The sequence below is a fragment of the Hyperolius riggenbachi genome, chromosome 1, assembly GCF_040937935.1.
Source record: "Hyperolius riggenbachi isolate aHypRig1 chromosome 1, aHypRig1.pri, whole genome shotgun sequence".
NCBI lineage: Eukaryota > Metazoa > Chordata > Amphibia > Anura > Hyperoliidae > Hyperolius > Hyperolius riggenbachi.
The window spans coordinates 163,725,008-163,750,024 of record NC_090646.1 but is presented as its reverse complement, the minus strand read 5'-3'; the positions used below and the strand labels follow the sequence as shown (position 1 = coordinate 163,750,024).

Genomic DNA, 25,017 nt, shown 5'->3' with positions numbered 1-25,017 from the left:
TTCTAGGAAAAAAAATGGCTAACAGTGTAAGAGTCTTTACTGAATACAGAAGAGGCTCATTGGCATACAAGTCAACAGGAAGACCAGATGTAGAGAATAACAATTCTGAATATATAACAGGAAGAAGATGCATACAAGATATATTAGAGGCTAAGCCTTTACTGGATAGAAAGCTTGATAGGTTTACAGTAAAACAATATGTCAACACGCTCATTAAAACTATCAGAAAAAGCTTCCTGAGTTTTTATGAGAAGCAAACCACAGATCTAGCCTTTCTGTTGTTTATTATGTCTGTCTACCAGATCTGGTCTTCTTCTCATGGGATTGCACACCCCATTTATTAACCACTTACCAACCAATTTAGGATACTAAATAGAAAGACAGAACACCCAAATGGAGAAAGGCCGCGGCCATATTTATTGGGGTAACCAAGTTAAACAGAACTTTGTTTTATTTTTTAAAAAGAATCACCAAAATGTTTATTAACACCACATATAAAGTAAACTGAAAACATGATAATAACCATAATGAACCATAATGTCCGCCCAACAGGGTGACATTACCCAAGAACTCAAGTTTGAACCCCAATAACCATGGCCAGCGACAGGGGCGGGGGGGCGGGGACGCTGTAAATGCTCTTGATTTCAGCTGCTGCTGCTGACATCACTCCCCAGCTTTTATCTGTTCTCTTCATCTTCGATTGGCTGCTGAGAAATGCCTGTCAATCACTTGTCCAATCCACTGCTGCTCTGGATTTTCTGCCCAGCTATCTGGGCCCACACCTGCACCTGTAATTAGAGAGGAGACAGCCAGGAGACTTGCACAAATTAACCCTTTCAGGGGTGGCAATCCCATGTGCTGCCAGGTTGATTACCTGTCTCCATACATGGGATTGCACACCCCATTTATTAACCACTTACCAACCAATTTAGGATACTAAATAGAAAGACAGAACACCCAAATGGAGAAAGGCCGCGGCCATATTTATTGGGGTAACCAAGTTAAACAGAACTTTGTTTTATTTTTTAAAAAGAATCACCAAAATGTTTATTAACACCACATATAAAGTAAACTGAAAACATGATAATAACCATAATGAACCATAATGTCCGCCCAACAGGGTGACATTACCCAAATGCCAGTCCAGCTTAACTGGACTGGCCCCCCAAAATGAACAATAATGTCCGCCCAACAGGGTGACATTACCCAAAAGCCAGTCCAGCTTAACTGGACTGGCCCCCCAAAATGAACAATAATGTCCACCCAACAGGGTGACATTACACAAAAGCCAGTCCAGCTTAACTGGACTGGCCCCCCAAAACCGCGGCCTCTCCAATAACCGAATGCAAGTTAGCATTCAAACTATCAAGTCCTACAGGGGACAAGTGGACCCTTTTCCTCCTAAAAAGGCCCACTTCTACCTCTTCCAGTTCCATGTGGCGGATAGACAGTCCACCAATTTGTAAACCAAACCAGTCTTGGAATTATTTCAGAAAATATAATTTTAGTATTACAAAGCTGCACCACTAGCTGATGAACATCACAATTCATCTTACCTATCACTTCTAATGTATTCATTTTCCCAATGTCATTACCACCAGTGTGGAGCACCCAAATTATATGGGGCAGGCTAATAATGTAATTGCTTATATATTAAAGACCAAAGTGGATCTCATTGGAGGCCCCAGGTACCTTGCCATAATTCTGTTGTTCCTTCTAAATCAAAGAAAAGGTTTTCCGTTTTAAGGTCTGTTCCTGGCTCTTTTTTTTTTTTTTTTTTTTTTCTTCCTGTGCCCAATATGCTTAGGAATGACCGAATATCCAAACCACTGATTTGCGACCTGAAACAGAACATGAATATACACACAAATTAGGCCTAACATATAAGTGGAATCTATGCGAATCCCAATGTCCGGTACATTGCACTTTATCAGGGAGACCCATTCTCATGGCCTCAGTGGCTGCCCCACTTCTGAAGGAGTGTGAAGTGAACTTAAAGGATTCAAGTCCCAGATAAGTCAGACACCTCTTAAACACAGAAGTAAACTGAAACATTGAGATCAAAACCCCCTCCTTATGAACCAAAAAGATACCAAGGAAGGCTTAACCCGAAGAAATTCCTTTACCGTATAACAGGGCAGCCGCTAGTGCCGTCCACAGCACCCCGATAAACCACAACCCCTTTGCCCAGGTAAACTGTTTTTGACCTTCTAATAAAACCTCCAAATAATCATCCAAAACTTTGACACCATCAGAATTGATAGGGACCACCTTTGTTAACAGCCACAAGCTCCGAAATTCTCCACGCACTAAAGAAGGCTAATGCAAATGCTGCCCTAAACAGTAAGCACTCATAAGCCTGCGATCATCAGTCTTCTGAGAGACTGTTCAAACCCTTTGGAAACTGCCTCACAACTAGATAGGAGTTACTTGCAGGGGCCTGTGCCAATCGTCTAAAAAATAAAATCCTAGACAACATTTTGATCACCCTACTAGCCAAGGATCCAACTTCCAGTTCTTGGCAAATGAAAGACAAGAACAACTCAGCCAAATCTGCCAAGGTGTAAATCATAAATAAAAGCAAACCGAACCATTTGCTCCATGACGTCTCATAACCATTCCAAGAATGTACTGCTGCTGATATCTTCACCATTTCCATGATCAAGACCAGATGAGGTTCCAAAAGTGCACCATGCAGATTTCTCCCACTAGGTTCGGCTTAGGGCCAACAACCTGAATTGAATTGATCCGACTACTACTGAGAAAGGGAGTCAACTATTACATTTCCTTTACCAGGTAAGTATGACTCTTTTAGCCAAATATTTAACTTAAGGCAAAGTAACACCAGATGTCTCAACAGTTTTACCACTAACTCTGGTTTAGCTGACAGACAAAGGTGTACATCACTCCCTAATGTCAGTCTGGAGTTGTATCATCCTAATAGCAAATTCCTTACCCCAAATCACCATCCTTCAGCTATATTGACCTACCATTGTAACATGATAAGAACTCATACCAGATAAAAATCCCTTTTCACATCTCTTCCTATGCACACATGCATCTGAGAAGTTTTTAAAACCCAACAATGACCTTCGATAGCCTCATGGAGAATACCCTCCCCATGGGCCTTATCCGAGATGCGAAAGCTAAATGCCCCAGCAAGGTTTGTACCTCCTTCACTGTGGCCTTTTCTTTAATTAGCATTCCATTCAGCAAGGATTTCACAAAGCTCAATTTGTAAACAAAACTACATATTGGTTGTGTCAATAGTAATACCCAAAATTTAAGAGACTTTTTTTTTTTTTTAAATCCGCTAAGGGAACACCAAACTCCTTCATTGTATCAACAAGAACTTCAAATAATGTCTGAGACTACTCTGGACAAATTAAAAGAAAGTCGATCTGAACTATCCTCTGAGAAACCACCCATTTTAAAAAAGTATAAAAGGACTCAAATTAAAATCATGAAAGAGCACAACCCATGGGAAGGCATCGATCAAAATAAAATTTAGATTCAAAACAAAATCCAGATGAATTAAAACCTTCTGGACAAATTAGGTGCAATCTGAAAGCTAACTGAATATCTGTTTGGCCAGCAACGCGTTGCAGCCAAAACCCCAGATTAACTGTAAAGTATGCTTGAACCCATAAGACACCAAAATCAAATCCTTATCCACACTATACTAAACTAATTCAATTGGAGTCTTTTCTGGAACTACCCCTAAAGGCAAAATCCGAAAATTATCAAATGGGGGCAGGTCAATTTTTATTTTTTATTTATTTTTTTTGACCAGCTGCTCGGCCAGCTTCCACTTCCTGGTAAATTTTCTTAAATACAATGTGAGGATATCAATCCACAAACCTTATGTTAGGAACTACCTGACAACCTTGACAGCAAAACAGAGGTATATCAAAGCCTCTCAAAAAAAAACAAAAAAAAAAAAAAAAAAAAAAAACCTCAATGAGCAATAGGCTGATCTGTTGCCTTGGATATACCTTTATCTACAACAACATGTTTTGGAGGATCACTGGAGTCTGAGCTTTTAAGAAAAAGCTTCTTAGTTGTACTATGTACCTGCATACCCAGCTTTTAAAAACGAGATGCAGAGTGCACACATCCACAAAAGTTACACTCGTGCTTATAATGACAATTATAATTATTAAATGCACAGCCGAGTTCCCTTTTTAAAGGAGACCTGAACACAGCACACGTTTCTTTTCCTCTAGCACGCTGGCGTAAATGCAAAATGCTTGCAGCCAGTTGCTGAACGTGCAGATAGCTGGAGCCTTTACCAAAAACTCTTTATAGCAAGGCAGCAATGACAGGATATCCATATATTCACCTTTCCAGATTCTATCCTTCATTGCTGCGCTTAAAAGTGGACCTGAACTCTTGCACAGGACAGAAGGAAAATGTAGAGAAATACACTCTGAATGTACTTAGAGTTTAGCCTGTTTAATTCCTTCTCAGCTGTGTCTAATCACAAATTGTAATTTGATCACTGTGTCACATGACTGCCTACAGTAGATAATTTGAAAGCACAGGCTGTAAACATATGTCTGCCTCCATGAATCAGGAAGCAGAAACTGTGCAAATATATTTTAGGATTTGTATCAGCTGTAACAGAAATGTTTTTTGATTTAATGCTTATTATTACTGTAAAGCAGAGAGGCGTTCTGAGTTGAGGTAAATGAAAACTTAATGGTGAAACAGTGCACAGTAATACCTCTTTACAGTGAGAGACAGCTACAGCCAGGCGAAACGCTGGCTGCACCTGCTCAATCCTCTGCTGATCAGAATCGGGCAGAGTCAGAGCTGAGTAAGAATCAATGCCTGCAGCTGCCAGCGAAGGAAAAACTACAAGCTCCCCTCCAACACCTGTCTCACCACTAGCACTACTCTGACCACCTTTCACTGTTTCAGCCAGGTTTTGCACTACAAACAGCTCAGACAAACATGCATTCATAGAAACAATAGCAGTACTATTTGCATTAAACTTACCAGGCAGAGCTGGCTTCCTGCTGTCCCTCCTGGTCTCCAGCAGCACCACCTGACTGGGGCCTGCTTCCTGCTCTTCTGCTACATTCCTCTGTGAAGGGGACGCCTGAGGCATAGGTGGCTGGCCTCTGCTGCCCTAGACCGGCTCCTTGTACTGGAACGCTGAGGAGGAGGCGGGGAGAGCACCCGGCGTGTTTTGCGTGGGCATTTGCCTTTTCCTTTACCGCCCGAGTTGTCTCCTACCGCCTCCTGCAAGATCTGCTCCACCCCCAGCTCTCTCTCATTAGCTCAGTCGCCTCTGACGCTAACATCCTTTCTTCCCTGCTGGAACTCCGCCTTCTAGTCTCCCCACGTGGCGAATGCTCAGAGCTCCTGTCTCTCACTCCTCTACACTTCTCGGTCAGCCTGGGCGGGTCAGCTACCGCTGCCGTTTCTCTGCCGGGAACCTCTAACAAGTCCTTTAGCCATTCTTCACCGTCTGACTCCCTGGCCCTTCTCAAAACTGCTGCAAAGACTGACTCCATAGCTGTGTGGATACTGGTAGGACGCTGTAAATGCTCTTGATTTCAGCTGCTGCTGCTGACATCACTCCCCAGCTTTTATCTGTTCTCTTCATCTTCGATTGGCTGCTGAGAAATGCCTGTCAATCACTTGTCCAATCCACTGCTGCTCTGGATTTTCTGCCCAGCTATCTGGGCCCACACCTGCACCTGTAATTAGAGAGGAGACAGCCAGGAGACTTGCACAAATTAACCCTTTCAGGGGTGGCAATCCCATGTGCTGCCAGGTTGATTACCTGTCTCCATACATTCTGTGAGAAATTATACATGTATTTATGCCTGATTACTCTTGGATGTAATAAATGTCACCAGGTTCTAGATACACATCTCACATTTCCACAGAATCCAGGTATCCAGATAGAGAGGAGATTAGCACTTTGTGCATAAATAAAAGGGATTTAGGTTTGTTTATTGCAAAGCTGATGAACAGTTACATTCACCGGGCATTCAGTCTGCTGGAATTGATGTGTATAAAACTAGTGTATTAATCTTAGTGCCTATGGAGCTTTACAAATGGAAAGGAGTACAACTACTGCAGAAAACAGGGGCCCATATGCAATTAACTTTTTCTCCTGAGTTTTCTCCTGGCTGACATTTTCAAAATTGTCAATAGTATGCCTTTTAAACCACCAGCAAGCAAGAACATACTCAAAATAATGTTCTTTTTCACCTACTTTTTGTACTTGTTCTATTGCAAAGTACCAAAAAGCTATTTATAGCTTTTGAAGATGAAAAATCATCTCCTAGGAGAAAACTTAAAAAAGTTAATTGCATATGGGCCAGGGTGTCTAAAATCAACATATTTGAAAATGTTAATGCAGTTACGGTTTATTTTATGTCATATAAAACAAGGTAACAAGATAAATACATGTGCTATGTGCAAAAGGGATGATGTTTCAGTAAGTCGTGCTTTAAAAATACCCCGGTTGGCAAATTTTATAGGTAGCAAATTCATTTTGTTTGCCCAGCTAAGAATCTTTTGATTGTGGGGTAAAATATATATTCCTTATCAAAGTGGGATTATACTACCAAAACTAAAATGTCAGTAACTTTTCTTAGTTCAGTGAAATAATATTTGAAAGCATTCCCAAGCATTCCCTGTGTGTAAGAAAGTTTTACTTTCACCGCAGAGCGCAATACAGGCTTTCTTATCTCTGGATGATCGGCAAATGTAATCATTGACGGTAAGAATCTCTCTCTGCCTGTGTCTTCAGTCTGCCCCCCTCCTTTACTGCTGAAGTGAGCTGTAGCCAGGGCAATGTGACTATTCAGCAGAGGAGGGACCAGAATGAAGACACAGTGTCTCCTGGTCAGCAATGATTAGATTTGCCAATGACATTAGATAGCCTGTACTGCTCTCTACAGTGAAAGTAAACTGTTTTTACACACAGGGGATGCTTTCAAATGTTCTTTTATGTTGTTGCTGTCATTTTAGTTTTTGATGTATAATTGCACTTTAAACTGACTCACTAGTGGCAGCCTCGGGAGTTTTTTTTTTTTAATCATTAAACTCAACGGGATTAACGAAGAAAAGTCAGTATAAGAAAAACTATCGCTAAAATGAGGCACTTGCCCAGAGCAACAAAGGAGAACCCTCAATTGACAGAGAGAAGGGTTAATTTAGGTAGTGATTATTATCATTTATTGGATTTATGTAGCGCCAACATTTCACACAGACAATAAATAAAGTTACAGACAATTATAATAGGGATGACGGACAACACAATATAGGCAAAAAGCAGTTGGACACACTTTGCCAGACCATACGCTGGAGTAGTAGTCCCAATAATTCAAGTTCACAATATTCTGTGGGCATGATGCAAAATCAGGTTGGATGCACAAGGGAAAAGGGCCCTACCAAAGGCTTACAATCCAAAGGGAGGGGTTGGTGACACAATAGGAGGGATTCTCGGCAGGGAGAGTTAAGCTGGGTCTACATGCGTAGATGACGCTCCAATGTGTCTTATCAATCGAGCCGCTGATGCGGCTCGATTGATAAGATCCAACAGGTCTGATCTTGCCACCGCCGATTCCCTGCTCATTCCCCACTAGGGGACAATGGCAGGGAATCGAGCGGAAGATAAGCGGCGCCGGCGGGGACAAGGGTGGATCGAATCCGACGCACGCGCGGGCGAGCGGTGAAGGGGCGGGTACGCGCGGGGATGTGGAAGAGGCCGCCGGATCGCTACGTCTAGATACAGCATTAGGGCATCAGCGAGGTGGGGTAGGCCATTTTGAAGAGGTGAGTTTTAAGGGCTTGTAAACTTGTTTTCTTTGCTCTTGTTATTTTAAAATAGCCCTAGTGTGCTTATGTAATAAAATCTCACAGCGTTCTCCTCTTTTACTGTTTTTAAAATATTTATTTATAAAGCAAATGTGACTCTTAAATCAAACCCTTCTTCAGAATTTCTTTCCGTCAATGCACAATAAGAAATAGGTTCTACCACGACACTGCGCTCACAGTTTCAGTATATCTTTATTCCAGGTTTGCCACTCAAAGAAAGGAAAAACACAAAGACATAGCATAATACTGTTTGGACAAGTATTTCCTTCCCGGACACCAAGTGCTCCCAGTGAAAATTATCCCTGTGTATCTCCACACACATGCAGGGTCTCACAGGTCCTTACCATATAACGTGGCTGCCAGACCACAGACAGCTATATACGCCTTATTGATTTCAAAGATGCTGCTGCGCTCTCCAGATCTGTAAGAGAGAGAAATCTCCACATAGGGCAATATCGTTCAGTTTGAAAAGATCATTCCTCCATTTATTCCACGTGACACTTGTGAAGTGCTCTCCCAAATATCAATCAACTCCGTGTCCCTTGTCCCCTCTCGCTAAATGCTCACCAGATTCTGGCCACCCCAGCTTTCAGGTGGATCATAAGCAGTATGATTATAGATCACTTCCCTTCGAATCTGCAGAGAGGAGAGAATCTCCACATAGGGTAATACAGTTCCAACAGCTCAATACAATTCAACCATAAATGCCACCACGTGTCCTGCAAAACACCCGTGTCCTGCAAATCACCCTGTGCTGGTGCCAATCCGCCGTGCTCCACACCACACTGCTCACCAGATGCAGACCACCTCTATATCCGGGTGGAGGTTGCGCTGTATGTTGTGGGCAAACAGATTCACACTTTGGATCCCTCAAGAAAGGCCTTCTCAAGGTCTTGTTGTTTATTCCAATTTTTAAAATTCACTCGGTAAAACATAAAAGAAACTGACATAGCGTAATACAGTTTAAAATTGCTCCTATGCGCATAGACTCAGTGCCACTTACGCCTCCAGGTGCTTTCTGCGCGTATCATACAGTAGGTCTCTGCCAGTACCCATCCGAATCAATTCCGACTGGTGCCCGGGTGCGCCTAGATGCACGCTCTCCCGTTTCGCCTCCTTCCTCGGTCGCAGGGTGTAGATCGATGCGCTCCTATGTTGACCGGCCGGTCCGTGCGCTTGCTTCCGTGCGACGTCAGACTGTACTGTATGATACGCGCAGAAAGCACCTGGAGGCGTAAGTGGCACTGAGTCTATGCGCATAGGAGCAATTTTAAACTGTATTACGCTATGTCAGTTTCTTTTATGTTTTACCGAGTGAATTTTAAAAATTGGAATAAACAACAAGACCTTGAGAAGGCCTTTCTTGAGGGATCCAAAGTGTGAATCTGTTTGCCCACAACATACAGCGCAACCTCCACCCGGATATAGAGGTGGTCTGCATCTGGTGAGCAGTGTGGTGTGGAGCATGGCGGATTGGCACCAGCACAGGGTGATTTGCAGGACACGTGGTGGCATTTATGGTTGAATTGTATTGAGCTGTTGGAACTGTATTACCCTATGTGGAGATTCTCTCCTCTCTGCAGATTCGAAGGGAAGTGATCTATAATCATACTGCTTATGATCCACCTGAAAGCTGGGGTGGCCAGAATCTGGTGAGCATTTAGCGAGAGGGGACAAGGGACACGGAGTTGATTGATATTTGGGAGAGCACTTCACAAGTGTCACGTGGAATAAATGGAGGAATGATCTTTTCAAACTGAACGATATTGCCCTATGTGGAGATTTCTCTCTCTTACAGATCTGGAGAGCGCAGCAGCATCTTTGAAATCAATATCCAGTGTGTGGACCATCTGCAGCGATCCCGGTGTCTGTGACTTTGTGATTTAACTCTAGCGAACTGTGGCACAGTGTGTTGACAATTGATATATACGCCTTATACTATCACCAGGTGTCAGGTGCTCTTCCTGCTCCCCAGGTATCCCACACACCAGTACACGTGGACTCTCACCTATTTAAATTGCCATCCACATTATAAGACAGCAACAAGCGCCTGTTATGTCACATCAGCAACCTCCTTTCAGCAGATAGATCCACATCAGAGTGGGTTGTTCATACCCCCTATCAAACTGAAGAGCCTCTCATAGCGTAAAAACGTACTTTTATTTAAAAGATTAAAAAGTAGTGCACTCACATGATCCAAAATTATACACTCTTAGTATAAAACAATTTCCTCCACGCCAGATCTCTCCACACCCGTAGCTCCGCCCTACGCGTTTCGTGCATGCGCACTCATCAGGGGCTGGAGGTGTGTAACGAACTGGCGTCTTAAATCCTATCCCTGTTAATGTTATTATCCAATCCGCATATCTGCCCATCCTGAAAATGGCCGCTAGGCAACTTCCGCCCTCATCCCCTGTGTAAGCAATGGTAGCAGGAACCTGACCCTATCACTGTACGCCATGTCAAAAAAGGTAACGTTGGACATAACCTGTCAAAGCATTTTTCCGAGAATCATGGATGTGACCCTATAGGGATGAGATTCTGTGGGATTGACAGACTGCGGGCCCAGTGGCGTGGGTGTAATAGGGTGAGGGAGTTGTCCAAGATGGAGTCACGTTGGATTTATGAATTGAAGTCATTGCAACCTGGGGGGCTTAATGTTGAGTTCGATCTGAATTGTTTCATTTCCGATGACTAGGGGTGGGATGCATGCGTGCCCCCGGTTTTTGGGACATGCATGCATCCCGCCATGGGTTTTGCTTATAGTCAATCGTTGCTGTTAATTAATATAATATTTGGTTGATGTTATTTGGACTGGCTGGGGTTGGTATGTGGGGGGTCATGCATTTGTAACGCAATGTGGGAGTGGATCTGTGCATGTGTGGCGCACATTTGGGTGTGCTCTGCACATGCACGGATTGGCTCTGTGGGGTGGGGACATATGGGGTGGTTCATTGCTGTTTATGTGATACACCTAAGGTGGGCTCTAATGTTGATAAGGTGTCAATATTATGGGGAGGTTGTTATGCTATGCCCCTTTATATATCTATAAATCTGTGTTATTCTCGCTGTGTAGCTTCCCCTCCTGCGAAACACTGTTTATGTATACTATTGTAAGTGTGGATCAATGTTGTTGATGACTTATCGGGGGTTTGAGGAGTGGTTTAAGTTATGAACTGAGTCACAATGAGGATTGAATTAGCAGCATAGGAAGAGTCCCAGCGAATGAGGCTGTAGCCATGTAGGCTGATGACCAATCAGATGTGTAGGTTTGCCGGTGGGCGGGTATCCTACAGGCCATGAGATGATGTTGCGGGGCAGGGTTCCGTCTCCATGACGACGGATTCCGCCGTCCGAATGACGGAATTTGCATTAGCATGAGGGTGCGGTGGGATGGCCGTGATGGGCGGCTATAGGCCCCGCCCTGTCTGACATGGCGTACAGTGATAGGGTCAGGTTCCTGCTACCATTGCTTACACAGGGGATGAGGGCGGAAGTTGCCTAGCGGCCATTTTCAGGATGGGCAGATATGCGGATTGGATAATAACATTAACAGGGATAGGATTTAAGACGCCAGTTCGTTACACACCTCCAGCCCCTGATGAGTGCGCATGCATGAAACGCGTAGGGCGGAGCTACGGGTGTGGAGAGATCTGGCGTGGAGGACATTGTTTTATACTAAGCGTGTATAATTTTGGATCATGTGAGTGCACTACTTTTTAATCTTTTAAATAAAAGTACGTTTTTACGCTATGAGAGGCTCTTCAGTTTGATAGGTGGTATGAACAACCCACTCTGATGTGGATCTATCTGCTGGAAGGAGGTTGCTGATGTGACATAACAGGCGCTTGTTGCTGTCTTATAATGTGGATGGCAATTTAAATAGGTGAGAGTCCACGTGTACTGGTGTGTGCGATACCTGGGGAGCAGGAAGAGCACCTGACACCTGGTGATAGTATAAGGCGTATATAGCTGTCTGTGGTCTGGCAGCCACGTTATATGGTGAGGACCTGTGAGACCCTGCATGTGTGTGGAGATACACAGGGATAATTTTTACTGGGAGCACTTGGTGTCCGGGAAGGAAATACTTGTCCAAACTGTATTATGCTATGTCTTTGTGTTTTTCCTTTCTTTGAGTGGCAAACCTGGAATAAAGATATACTGGAACTGTGAGCGCAGTGTCGTGGTAGAACCTATTGGAATACATCTTATGCTTGATGACTGATACTGCGATCCAGAGGACTTATTGTTGGTTAAGTAAAAGACTTCCACAGCTAATATTTATTGGGACAGTGATCTAGTGAGCGCACAAATACATTGTTCTTTGGACACAATAAGAAATGCCTACCAATGTGCATATCGATGCACTGAGCATTCGTTCACCAAAATACGTATTCAGCACTAAACCTATTGTTTACTAGACCTTTAAAAGTGATTTGTTTGACATCAGGTAATGAAGGAGCTTTGGCCTTTAGAGACCAGTCTGTAAACTCTCAGAAAGCATCATGCAGCTGCTGAACAAGACCTCTGATCTTACCTTTGGATTATTGGCATCAAATAGTCCAGTGGAGAGTCCAATCAGTAACGCAGTCTGGCCTTTGGTTTTAGCAGGAGATGCAGATCGTGAACGAGGAGGCAAGGAGTCATCAAATGATGATTGGGCGGAGATATCAGGAGAAACGGTATGAGGAAGAGGAACTCTGATGAAGAAAGCTTTGGCTGCTGATAAGCTTTCAGCATCATTTTCTGCAAAGACATGGTACTTATTTTGAGTTATTAAATAGCTGACAATAAGTAATTTTGGTATAAAATTTCAAATTATGTCCTATGCCAGATTTTCTAAGTTACTATCAAAATCAGTCCTAATCAGTACCAGACAAATAGTTATTTTGACCTTATTTGGTTGCAGTGTCAGGTACCCCTCCCCCTAAAGAAAAATCAAAACATGAATACATATTAACCCATCTCAAATGGAGGATTGACAGAGTGTGGTCAGGAGCTCCAGAAAATCTAGATCTGTGGAACAAGACACAGATGCTTGGATTTGTAGTACATTACTGTATTAAGTTGGAAAGAGATAAATCCATGATTCATTATTCCAAAATACAGTACAGGACTTCACAAAGTAGGGTTCAAGCTTATTTTTGTTGAAATCTTCAAAATCTACAAGTTCTTTGAGGTAGACAAATAGAAATTTCCATATCACTATTTAATCAGTCTATGATTGTTAAGCAATTTAGCAACGGTGTACCGTCTGTTAGTCGCAGTGTTAAACACTTACAGTTCCAGCTTTAAATCTCTACCTACTCCAATACAGATTAAAGTAACAAGTGTTGCTGAAATTCTATACTTACCGTAGATAAGAACAAAAATGGCTAGATGAAATTTTAGTTCCAATGCAAAAATGGCAAATTAGATAATAAGAAGTTGTAGTAAATGTCCAAAGACTCTTAACCTTGAACCAGAAACTCACATTGACTGCAAGAATCTGAATTTACAAATTTATTAAAAAAAACCAAAAAACAAAACTTAAGTATTGTCAGAGAGATCCTATGCACCCGTCATTTGTATGCTATATTATAAATACGGCTGTATAGCACACTCCCATCTTCCTCCATGGAAGTTTTTAGGTGATTCGGTCATCCTTCTGTTGGTAGCAGGTTTACATAAGGCAAGGTCAGTGATAATTATGCTGTAGGATGGAGGCTGCTGTGTTCACTCAGTGCATAGCATCCCATTATGACATACCAAAGTGAACGAATGAGAGCACCACCTGACCTTGAATTGTTTACTGTAAGTCTTTTTGTCCCCCTTTAATCTTAAAAAAAATTAAAATTAAAATAATATGTTTCTGTAAAGGGCTGCAATTGTAATGTCACACTATACCTGCATCTCACTGCTCAAATACTGTACAATTACTGCTATAATCAGAACTACAGGTTTAAATCATAACACATTAAGATGACTGACATGTAATCATTATCATTTACAAACATTTAATATCTTCAAATAGATTCCCTTTAAAGAAAAAGGACTGACCCATCCCATCTTCACTCTCTGAGCAGCCTGCATCTGGTTTCGCATCTTCTGTAGTAGATTCATTGTCATGCATAGGATCCTCTTTCTCCCCACTGAAACGCAAAAATAAATATTATTATTATTATTATTATAATAACTGATTTATGTAGCACTATTGTCTTCTGCAGTGCTGTGCGAAACAGTTACAATCGAAATATCTCAAGTAATCCTTTAGAGTTCAAGCACAGTGGCATAGTGGTTAGAACCCTCGCTTTGTCCTCCCTGGTTTGTAGGGCCCCATCTGCAAGGAGTTTGCAGGTTCCCCCTGTGTCCCCCTGGGTTGCCCCTGGGCACTGCTGTTTCCACCCACATCCCAAAAACATACTGTTAAGTTAATTGGCTTCCCCCTAAATTGGCCCTAGACTACAATACATACACAACACAATACATACATACATACATACATAGACATATGACGATGGTAGTGATTACATTGTGAGGGACAGTTAATGACTAGACAATACACTCTGTACAGGGCTGCAGAAGATCTCAGAGCTATATAAATACTAAATAATAACAAATGTATTTAACAAAGAATTATAATAAATGAACTATGTATAAAAAAAAATAAAAAAAAAATAAAAAAAGATTGTGGTTGATACACAATACAGCATACTAGCTGCTCCAAAACTTCAGAGATTCTCTCCGACTAACAGCTGTTTTTCAAGCAGAGCCAGACTGAACCACTCCCCCCCTCCCTCCGTTGGCTGCCTTAAGGTGTAGAGCAGGGGATGTACCTCATATACCTGTTTTGTGTTCGCTATTGCTAGTATTTTACTTGCACTGTCAACTGAGTTGTGTTGTTTTTGAATGTTTTGTTGTCTATGTAAAACAATAAAAATAAAGTACAGAGCAGGAGTGCCCATTACGCAGGTTGCTATCTATCAGTAGCTTATAAAGGACTTCTCGGTAGATTGCGCACACTTGAGTGACTCACACCCCACATGCCGTTTCTGACTCAGACGAGCTTTGTTCGATATGTAGTCCTGGAGTTTAGCACAGCAATGGAGGATTCTTATGTTACAAGGTGGTGAGCCATACATTTAAAAGTATTATGTGTTACTGTTGATTACAATTTTGCCACAGGAGGATGCTATGATATGCATCTAATTGCCTGGTGGCTTGTGGTAATAAGTGTACTGTTGGACTGCTGCTGTGTATGTGCTTCAATCGGGGCTTAGAACCATAGATAGAATCCACCTGGTAGATTGTTTTGTTGTGGTAATTTTCCATGTTGCCCGCATGTTAAAAAAGTAGGGCACCCTTGTTGTAGAGCAGGGGTCTCAAACTCGCTGCCCGCGGGCCATTTGCGACCCTCGGTACAATATTTTGTGGCCCGCACCGGCAAAAGCAAAAGAGACACGGAAGCAAACTATTTTACCTTATAGTTCGCTTTAGTGCTCCCAAGTAATCTGACGAATCCTCGCGGCTAAACGAGGGTTGCAGAGCCCCCAAATCCCTCGGGCAAACATCCATGACTGCGCTGAGGGGCAGAGCTTCCAGCTGTAGCTCTGCCCCTCCTGACGTCAATCGCCGCCTCTCCCCGCCCCTCTCTGTGAAGGAAGAGTGAGAGGGGCGGGCAGAGGCGGCGATCCGCAGTGATTGACGTTAGGAGGGGCAGAGCTAAAGCTGAAAGCTCTGCCCCTTCCAGGAAATGATGGCGGATTGCCCCCCGGGCGATTTGGGGGCTCTGCAGGCCTCGTTTTGCGGAGGGGACACAGCAGATTACTTGTAATGGGAGCACTGAAGCGAACTATAAGGTAGGACACTTCATGTTCAGAAGAAATAATTAAAACTGTTAATAATGACATTTGAGGACTTTTTTTGTGAAATCCCTTATACGGCCAAGCCTCATCCAGACTTTGCCTCCTGCGGCCCCCAGGTAAATTGAGTTTGAGACCCCTGTTGTAGAGTGTGTACTGCCAGCTGAAGCCACGCCTTACTACTGACTCCCAACCTATCATAGTTTAAGAGGGAGGGAGAGGGTGAGCAGGCAGCTGGAGATTGCAAGGGAGGAAATGACAAGCTTTGGATTCATAAACTGCATAAAAAAAAATCCATATAAAGCAACAATCTACTAAATGTAAATTAAAAGACAGAGCCTGAAATTGGGCTTTAAAAGATCTTTCTACATACATGCAGATTGACTCACTCAAACTAGTTAAAGAACAAATATCACACAAAATAGTAAAATTTAAAATATGTATGTATTTAATTTGTCCCAGAGTAAAATGCACTATAAATTACTTTTTTCCTATGTCCCTGTCACTTACAGTAGGCAGTAGAAATGTGACAGATCTGAAAGGTTTTGGAATAAGCTCTAACTGCTCATGGGGAATTCTCAGTATTTTCTTTAGTCTTTTCAAACGCCCTTCCTGGAAAGGTCCATGACACTAGTGTTGAAAAGTCAGCGTCCTCCTCTGCACACTATTCTGGCAATTGGAATGTGCCACTGCCATCCACAAAGTGCATTTGAAAATAAAGGAATTCCTGAAAATCCCTGTGAGAAGATGGATTAGTCCAATATCTGTTACATTTCTACTGTGTACTGTAAAAGACAGGAACATAGGAAAAAATAATTTATAGTGCATTTTACTCTAGGACAGATGTACAGCTCATACACATGTATTTGACGTTATACAATTTTTCACGATAATGGTCCTTTAAGGCTATGGAGAAGTGCAGGCAGACTCTTCTAGAATAATAAAAAAAAAATCTAACTCATTCTGCTAAAGTTTTCTGGTGCCCATAGCTTTACTAGGTTCAGTGCAGCGCTATAGCATTCAATCAAATATATTCTGTTTCTACTGACCATGAAAAAGCTGTAAAGCAAACAAAGTTGATGGCAAATATAGGACAGAAACTCTTAGCTGTCTGTCTGGTTGAGCTATTATTTAGAGGTGGCCAGCCCAGATGAGGCATACAGAGAGCCCCAGTAAAGCCAACTGAAGTGTGAGAACTGGAGTCCAAAGTTCTCAGAGTGGCAAGACTTTCTGCACATGACCCCTGATGGGTTAAATGGAAACCTGATCCAAGCTCATTCCAGACATTGCAGCTTGCCAGGTACATTGCACAACACGCCATGCTTTACAGAATTTTCAGTATCACATAATTGCCATTCATATAGGAAAGCTATGTAGCTGTCATGGATTAAGCTGTAAATGGGCTATGTGATGATCTGCAGAGCTGATTGATGGGACTGTGCAATTACTGTACCTTTCTTCCTTGGCTTGTTCATTCCAAACACTCACGGCTTTGACAGGGCGCTCATCACTTACATTTCCTTTGGTATCTTCCAGTATTTCAGCCTCCAGATCCTCAGGCTCCTCTGTGATAAACAAGGAGAAATACCTTTGTCAGAAGTATCTCTATGCATTTATTTATCATGTATGCGAACCTATGAGATCATGCACATTAAGAAGCCTTTTAACGTCCATGTTTGAGGTCTATGCTGAGTGAACAGAGTTTTGTTTGCTTGACTTGAGCATGTACTTGTTTTCCTTCCTTTAATGTACAGAAAGCACAGTAAATCTTTCATCAAATATGATAGTAGCAGTCAAACTTTACACACAAAAAAGTTATTGCTGAAGAGAAAATGCCTTCCTAGTTTTGTAACAAGAAATAGTTTATCTGTCCCAGCAGTCCAAGTACTTTTCTGGTGGACATGCTAAGTGGTGACAGAGTTTTGGTCCTGATGCTGTACAGAAACATCACTCCGCTGCAGGCTAGCAACTCATTCTGTTATTATGGAAGGGGTGGAGGGACAATGAGCAGTACAGGACAGAGCTGGAGGGTTAAGAACAATGGTGCCGGGCAGCGCTTATCTGTATCTCATTTAGTAAATGTTGATTGAATGGGCAGCACGGTGGCGTAGTGGTTAGCGCTCTTGCCTTGCAGCGCAGGATCCAAAGTTCGAATCTCAGCCAGGTCAACATCTGCAAATATGTTTTCCTGTGTCTGTGTTGGTTTTCTCTGGGCACTCTGGTTTCTTCCCACATCCCAAAAACATACAGATAAGTTAATTGACTTCCCCCTCAAATAGGCCCTAGACTATGATACATGCACTACATCAGTGTTTCTCAACATTTTATTGGTATGTACCCCATTTAAAACCCTGTACTCACCGAGTACCCCCTAGCATAGTAAACATTATCACAAGTACCCCTTACAAAATATATATTTAATCATAGTACATGATAATTGGTTCTAAACAATTTCCAAGCATTTACTATTGCTTTTAATTAGCTAAAATACTAACTTGGTGTTGTTTAAATAAGATTTATCTTTTTCTAAAACTGTAAATTTGATATTCTTGGTTAAGTATATCAAGCCTGAGTACCCCCTGGAACCATCAAAAGTACCCCCTGGGGTACGCGTACCACACGTTGAGAACCTAGGCACTACATGATACATACATAGATATGTGACTATGGTAGGGATTAGATTGTGAGCCCCTCTAAGGGATAGTTAGTGAAGATAATATACTCTGTATAGTGCTGCGTAATATGTTGGCAAACAAGTTTATTAGTGATGGGTCGTTCGCGAACGAGCCGGCTCTAAGAGCCGGCTCTTTGAAGTGAATCAGAGGAGCCGATGCTCACTCTGAGAAGAGCCGATGCCTCAGCCGCCCCACACAGCTCTGATTTGCTGTGTAATAAAGGGCGCTGAGGCATTCTCAGAGATGTAGTCCTCCTCTTGCAACTTGTAGGAGTGTTTGGGGCGGAGCAGAGCAGTAGCAGGAGGGATTGCCTCAGTCAGAGAAGTAGTCTGGAGTTGGCATGGAGACGGGGGCGGGGCTTTTAATCCGATTCTGAGTGGTGTCTAGTGATATTTAATTAAGAGCCGATTCAGAGCCGTAAGAGCCGGCTCTTTAATGGGAGCCGATTCAGAAGAGCCGATTCTCTGAGAAGGGCCGGAATTCCCATCACTAAAGTTTATAAGAACTGTAGCAGGAGAATGTCTGGATGAAATAAATTAATACTGTGTGTAGACAGGAGAAAGAACACGTGTGTGTGGTGTGTGGGCGTGTATACACACGAGGGTCATCTGCAAAGTAATGGTGGTTTTCAATTCCTTTCTTTGTAGTAGCATCAAACGTCACAGCTATGGGTTGAAGGAATTGAGGGGGAAAGGGGGGAGGGATTCATATAAATGCTGCTAAAAAAAAAACAGGTACCGGCAGTCTTGTGACAAGCAGTGCAGGGAGGCAAGAAGTTAACCTGACAGATGCAAGTTAAGTTACACAAAAATACCTCTTTGCATGGCAGATAAAAACGAACAGTTGTTAATTTCTCGATGACCGTCATATATTTTATATTTTACTACCTACTGTATCTGGCAATCTAAGTAGGACTTTGAAGAACAAAAAAAAGTAATCAAAGTTGTACTTGTAGTTTTTTTTTTTTTATATATCAGAAAGACCTTGTTGAAAATGCAGAAAATAAGTTGACGTACATTTTATAGTTTGCAAATTATTGTAGTTTTTACAAAAAGTTTCAGTGTGATTCAAGGTCTTTAATATAAATCAATGACCGCAGTACTTAAAGAACAGCTGAACCCAAATTTGTGTTTTTCTGAGTCTTGAATGTAGCCTGGCTACTTACGGCTAGAGGTAAAAAACCAATACAAATATTAGACTAATCTTGATAATCAAGCTGTTTTTTCCCCCCACCGTAAAGCCACACAGCTACTTCCTAAGGGCCTTTTCCACTGCACAGCTGAATCGCAAAATCGCAAATTGCTATTGATTTTTAACCTCCCTGGCCGTACACAGTTTATGAGGCTGTGTTCGCGGGAGGGATTTTTGTAATAAAACTTGTTTTAAACCTCGTAGCTAGCACTAGGTTAGCTACCTGTGGCCCCCAAGTCCCCTGGCACCTATTTGCTCCCCCCGATCTCCGCCGGTAATATTTACCCAGCCGCAATCACGCGAAAGCCGCAGCTTCCCATTTAGCTTCAGTCGTCGCTATGGCGACGATCGGACATGACGTCATCGACATCATGCGCAGTCCTGATCCTCCCCATAGCGAAGCCTAGAGCTGATCGGGAGGCTGCGCCATCGCAGGATCCCTGGGGGTATGTATTGCGTCAGGGATCGGGGGGAGAGCGGAGGCACTTGGGGGGCACAGGTAGCTAGCCTAGTGCTAAGTGAAGAAAATGGCACAAATGTTATTTAAAAAAAATCCTCCCTGGGCCATGCGATCCCCTGTGGTGGCTAGCCCGACACTGTGTCGGGCATACTGCCAGGGAGGTTAAATTTCTAGGGTTGCTACTTTATCATAGAAATCATGAGAAGTATTTTCCACTATAGTGATTACATTTGTAAATCGCAAATCGCAATCGCTTTCTGGAGCAATTTTAAGAGGGACAATGCAATGCAAATGAAAAATCGCAATCACATAACAAAATTAATGAAAAATCGCAATCACTGGCGTTTGTGATTATGATTGCTAGTGGGAAAGGGCCCTAAGGATGGATTCCTCCTTGCCACAATCCCATGAACGGCCAAGCAGGAGTGGACAGTGTAACGCCCACTCCAATGGTCCTGTGGGAGTCTGGTGCGGTTGTGTTTTTAAACCACAGGCTATGTGGGAAATCCATCCTCCTGTCTGAGAAAATCACTGCCACATAGAAGTGCTGTCAACTTACTGCAACAAATCCATTGCAGACTGACAAGTGGGCAAGGAGCCTATTTATAAAATGGGGTCCATTCACCGTCAGTTTTGCAATGCAGTAAAACGGACAAAAAAGGGTCAGTTTAAAAATGTGGTGGGAACCCAGCCTTAAAGAGACACTGAAGTAAAAAAAATATATGATATAATGAATTGGTTGTGTACTATAAATAATTACTAGAAGATTAGCAGCAAAGAAAATATTCTCATATTTTTATTTTCAAGTATATAGTGTTTTTTCTAACATTGCATCATTCTCTAATATGTGCAGATTACACAATACTCAGTATTCAAAATGATTCTTTCAGAGCAGTCTGTGAACTAATGAACTCTCCTCTGCCAGAGGAAAAGTAAATAGTTAACTAACAGTTGAGATAATAAAAGTCAGAAAACAGCCCTCTCCACAAAGTCGTAGAGATAATGGCTTTTTTTGTATAGAGATAACAACTGGAGTTTCTTAACTCTTCCTGTACTGGAAACAATTAGACTGATGTATCTGATCTTAATGTTTTATTTCTTACCTGTACTACACATATAAATCATAATATCATAGTTTTTTTTCGCTTCAGTGTCTCTTTAAAGGACAACTGAAGTAAGACGAATATGGAGGCTGCCATATTTGTTTCCTTTTACACAATACCAGTCTCCTGGCAGCCCTACTAGATCTATTTGGCTGCAGAATGATCTGAATAACACCAGAAATAAGCATGCAGCTAATCTTCACACATTTATCCATGTTGCTTTATGGCTAAAGGGGGAGATTACTTTAAAAACCAAATCAAATAATTGTGTTTTGATTTATTTAAAGAATTATCAAAAAATCAATATTGCTGTTTATAAAATCTACTTACTGTATATTTGACTAGAACAAGCAAATACTACAGTAATATCACGTCAACTCCGGGCTTCATATGGGTGCTAGGCAGGGACAAACCCATTCACTAAGGTTTTACAAAGAAGACCTTTATCTCTGCTAAAAGTATGATAGGAATGTTAGCATTGTTCCTGTTAGACACCATTATCACTATCAATCTCCCGTCTTCATAAAACAAAAGCAATATTAGAATGGATAATCATGTGACCCACCCAGTCTCCATAATTAAAACGCAGCAGAGTACGTTTAAGCCTTGGATTAACTCTTTACTGAGTATTCATTAGTGACACAAAGCAACACCAGTTTAATCTGGTATATGAATGAACTGAAAGCCAGAAAGGAATTAAAATCTAGTCGACACAAAGCACTTAGCCTAATTAAAAATAAAAGATGAGACAGCCATGCACAAGGTCATTATCCTACGGGCATCCTCACTTCCATCATAGCAAATACCTGTGTCAAAACGATAAACTGGGATTTTATAATGAGAGTGAGTGAGTGAGTGAGTGAGTGAGTGAGTGAGTGAGTGAGTGAGTGAGTGAGTGAGAGAGAGAGAGAGAGAGAGAGAGAGAGAGAGAGAGAGAGAGAGAGAGAGAGAGAGAGAGAGAGAGAGAGAGAGAGAGAGAGAGAGAGAGAGAGAGAGAGAGAGAGAGAGACTGACACACACACTTTATCAGGCTGAGCTAGGTAGATTCCTCTTCATTCTTGAGATACAGAATAGAGTGCTTGTCTACTAGTCTCAGATATAGTACAAGAGACCCCAATTCACACCACCATAAAGCCCTGCTATACAGCGAGGACCAGAAAGAGCCATATGCCATAAAAAACCCAGCAGCTCTCCGTTCACCCTAAATTCACATTTAAATGCCTTAGGGCTGGTTCTGACGGACGTCTGCGTGGCGTCGCGTCTGGGGGCAATGCGGCGGCTGCGCGGTCAGGCTTTCAGTAGCATTCGGTCGCGTTCCGATGCGTCGCGTTTTTTTTCCCCCCTAGGAGAACATTAGCCGTCGCGGTTGGCCGCTCCCTGGAAGCTACATGTCGCTTCCAGGGGCAGCTCGAACGCGAACGAAAATCGGGACCCGAACACCGCGTTCGGGTAAAAGCGTGCAAAAGCTTGGTGTAAACGCTCCCATTCACTTGAATGGGAGCGATTACCGCGACGTTCCGAATGCTTGCGGTGAACGCTCCGCAAGCGCCCGTCTGAACCAGCCCTTACTAAAGTCCAGATTAAAAACACAACAGCAAAGAGCTATGGTGGTTAAAGTGGGCTGAAACTCAGCATTTCTTCTTTGTTCTAAAATATTATTTACAGTGTAAATTCTACTACCACAAAAAAGTAGCAGCATTCAAACAGTTAAACATAGCACTTTGTTCTTCAGTGGAAAGCTTCTGGCCACATTCACAGATGTGTCAACATTATCTTTTGTTTACATTCCTTTGTCTGCTACATTCCTAGCTGTGCTGAAAATGAGCTCTCTCTGCTGCAGAAGAAGAGAACTGAGAAGTGATCACTAGAATATAAATACAACAGTTATGCAAGAAAATGCAATGGCAGCTTTCAGAGCCGATCGTACTTTGGAAATGTAAACAGACAATATTACTTGTGCACAAAAGCAAATATGGCAACTGTATAGGTAATAAAAAGTAGGAAACATTTTTATTGAATGTTATGTGAGAGATTTATCCCACTTTAAATGGAGGAGTGAAATAAAGCCACATAAGCTAGCCCTATACCAATTCCTGCAAAGAGATAGAAACTGGCCTCATACTGGGACAATAGCCAAAACCCCAAAGTCAGGACTTTGTACAGTACAGACTGAGTGCCTACAACTTGGAAATAGAGTCAGGACAACAGAGATAAACATGCAAACCCAGGGGTTCTCCCAGGTTCCAATGGAACCTGGGACTCTAGAGCTGTAAGTGATTATACCAGTACCCTCTAGAGCTGTAAGTGATTATACCAGTACCCTGGATTATACCAGTACCCTCTAGAGCTGTAAGTGATTATACCAGTACCCTGGATTATACCAGTACCCTCTAGAGCTGTAAGTGATTATACCAGTACCCTGAAGGATGAGGTACACTTTCTGTTTGCCCTTGTGCAAAAATACAGCTATTAGGCATCTTGTTACTGTTAGTTCACTCCAGACTTCTGCAGCTTGGAGGAAGAGAGGAAAGTCTACAATACTCTGAAAGAGAAGGAATCCATAGTGGAAATCGCGGAATGCTAGGTCACAGCAAGCCTAAGAACAGGAATAACAATGATAATTTATACTTCTCAAAGTTATCAGCTGTAAAAGATTTAAATACTTTCTTTAGCCAACTTTCTCAGATTACATAAAACCACAACAATGATGTTTCTTGCTCACTTAAAGCTGAATTATTGCAAACACCTTCTGTTTTAAAAAAGCAAGTTTATATTAAACATAACTCAAGAAATCCTCAAGCTTGTGGGATGCAGTTAAAAGCATTGGTCCAGCATCGGAATCTCCTTTTGTCAGAGGTCATGAGCAGTATGTTTGTAGGATGTGGGAGGAAACTAGAGAGCCAATAACCACAAACCCCCCCCCCCCCCATTCCGAAATGCAGGAGGAATATACAGTATAAACTCCATGTACATAGAAATGGAACCTGGGACTCTAGAGCTGTAAGTGATTATTGCTTTTTGCCACTACAGATGTGTAATGCGCATTAACAAGGCAGTTTCTCTTGCTCAACAATGAACAGAAACTTACCTGGGCTAAACGGGAACTTTGCACAGGACTTGTCAGATTCCGAAGGCTAAAGGCTCATTAGAGTTCACTGCCAAGGTCAGTCAGGGCTGCCTCTGCCAAGAATCTAACCTGTGTAAGGTGGCCCCGGTGTGCTTAGGACCCTTGCTAGGCCTAATGGAGCCCTTGGCCACAATGACATGGGACCCCCCTTTAACCCTGCCAAAACAGCATTAGGCCCTTATGTAAAATAACATGCTGTCGGGTCATGGAGAGGATGCGTCCACAGAGAATAAAGATGAGACAATAACTGATCAAAATAAGTGGACAATATTATTAACCACATCCTGGAGTTCTCGTTTAAAGGACAACTGAAGTAAGAAGAATATGGAGGCTGCCATATTTATGTCTTTTAAACAATACCAGTTGCCTAGCACCCCTGTTGATGTATTTGGCTGCAGTAGTGTCTGAATAACACCAGAAACAAGCATACAGCTAAGCTTGTCAGATGTGACAATAATGTCAGAAACACCTGATCTGCATGTTTGTTCAGGGTCTGTGGCTATATTAGAGGCTAGAGGATCAGCAGGATAGACAAGCAACAGGTATAAAAGCTGTAACGAAATAAACAAACCTCCCCTGGGGGGTACTCACCTCGGGTGGGGGAAGCCTCCGGATCCTATTGATCCCGCCTCGGTCCCACGGCGGTGGCGATAACGCTCCCCGAACAGCGGGGATATAAATATTTACTTTCCTGGCTCCAGCGCAGGCGCAGTATCGTTTCTCCGCTCGGCTAGGCGGAAATAGCCAATCCCTGTTGGACCGCTCTACTGCGCAGGTG

At 42.5% G+C, this 25,017-nt stretch overlaps 1 protein-coding gene across 4 annotated transcripts in view; it reads right to left on the bottom strand.

Annotated features, from left to right (window-relative positions):
- The window catches only part of NEK1 (NIMA related kinase 1), a 208,340-nt gene that overhangs the window by 14,392 nt on the left and 168,931 nt on the right, over positions 1 to 25,017 (bottom strand). For all 4 annotated transcript variants that reach the window (XM_068278807.1, XM_068278809.1, XM_068278808.1 and 1 more), the window contains 3 exons: positions 17,137 to 17,248; positions 13,882 to 13,973; positions 12,380 to 12,588 (listed from right to left, as the gene is read on the bottom strand). In XM_068278807.1, coding sequence (XP_068134908.1) covers positions 12,380 to 12,588; positions 13,882 to 13,973; positions 17,137 to 17,248 — 413 coding nt within the window. The remainder of the gene's footprint in view (positions 1 to 12,379; positions 12,589 to 13,881; positions 13,974 to 17,136; positions 17,249 to 25,017) is intronic.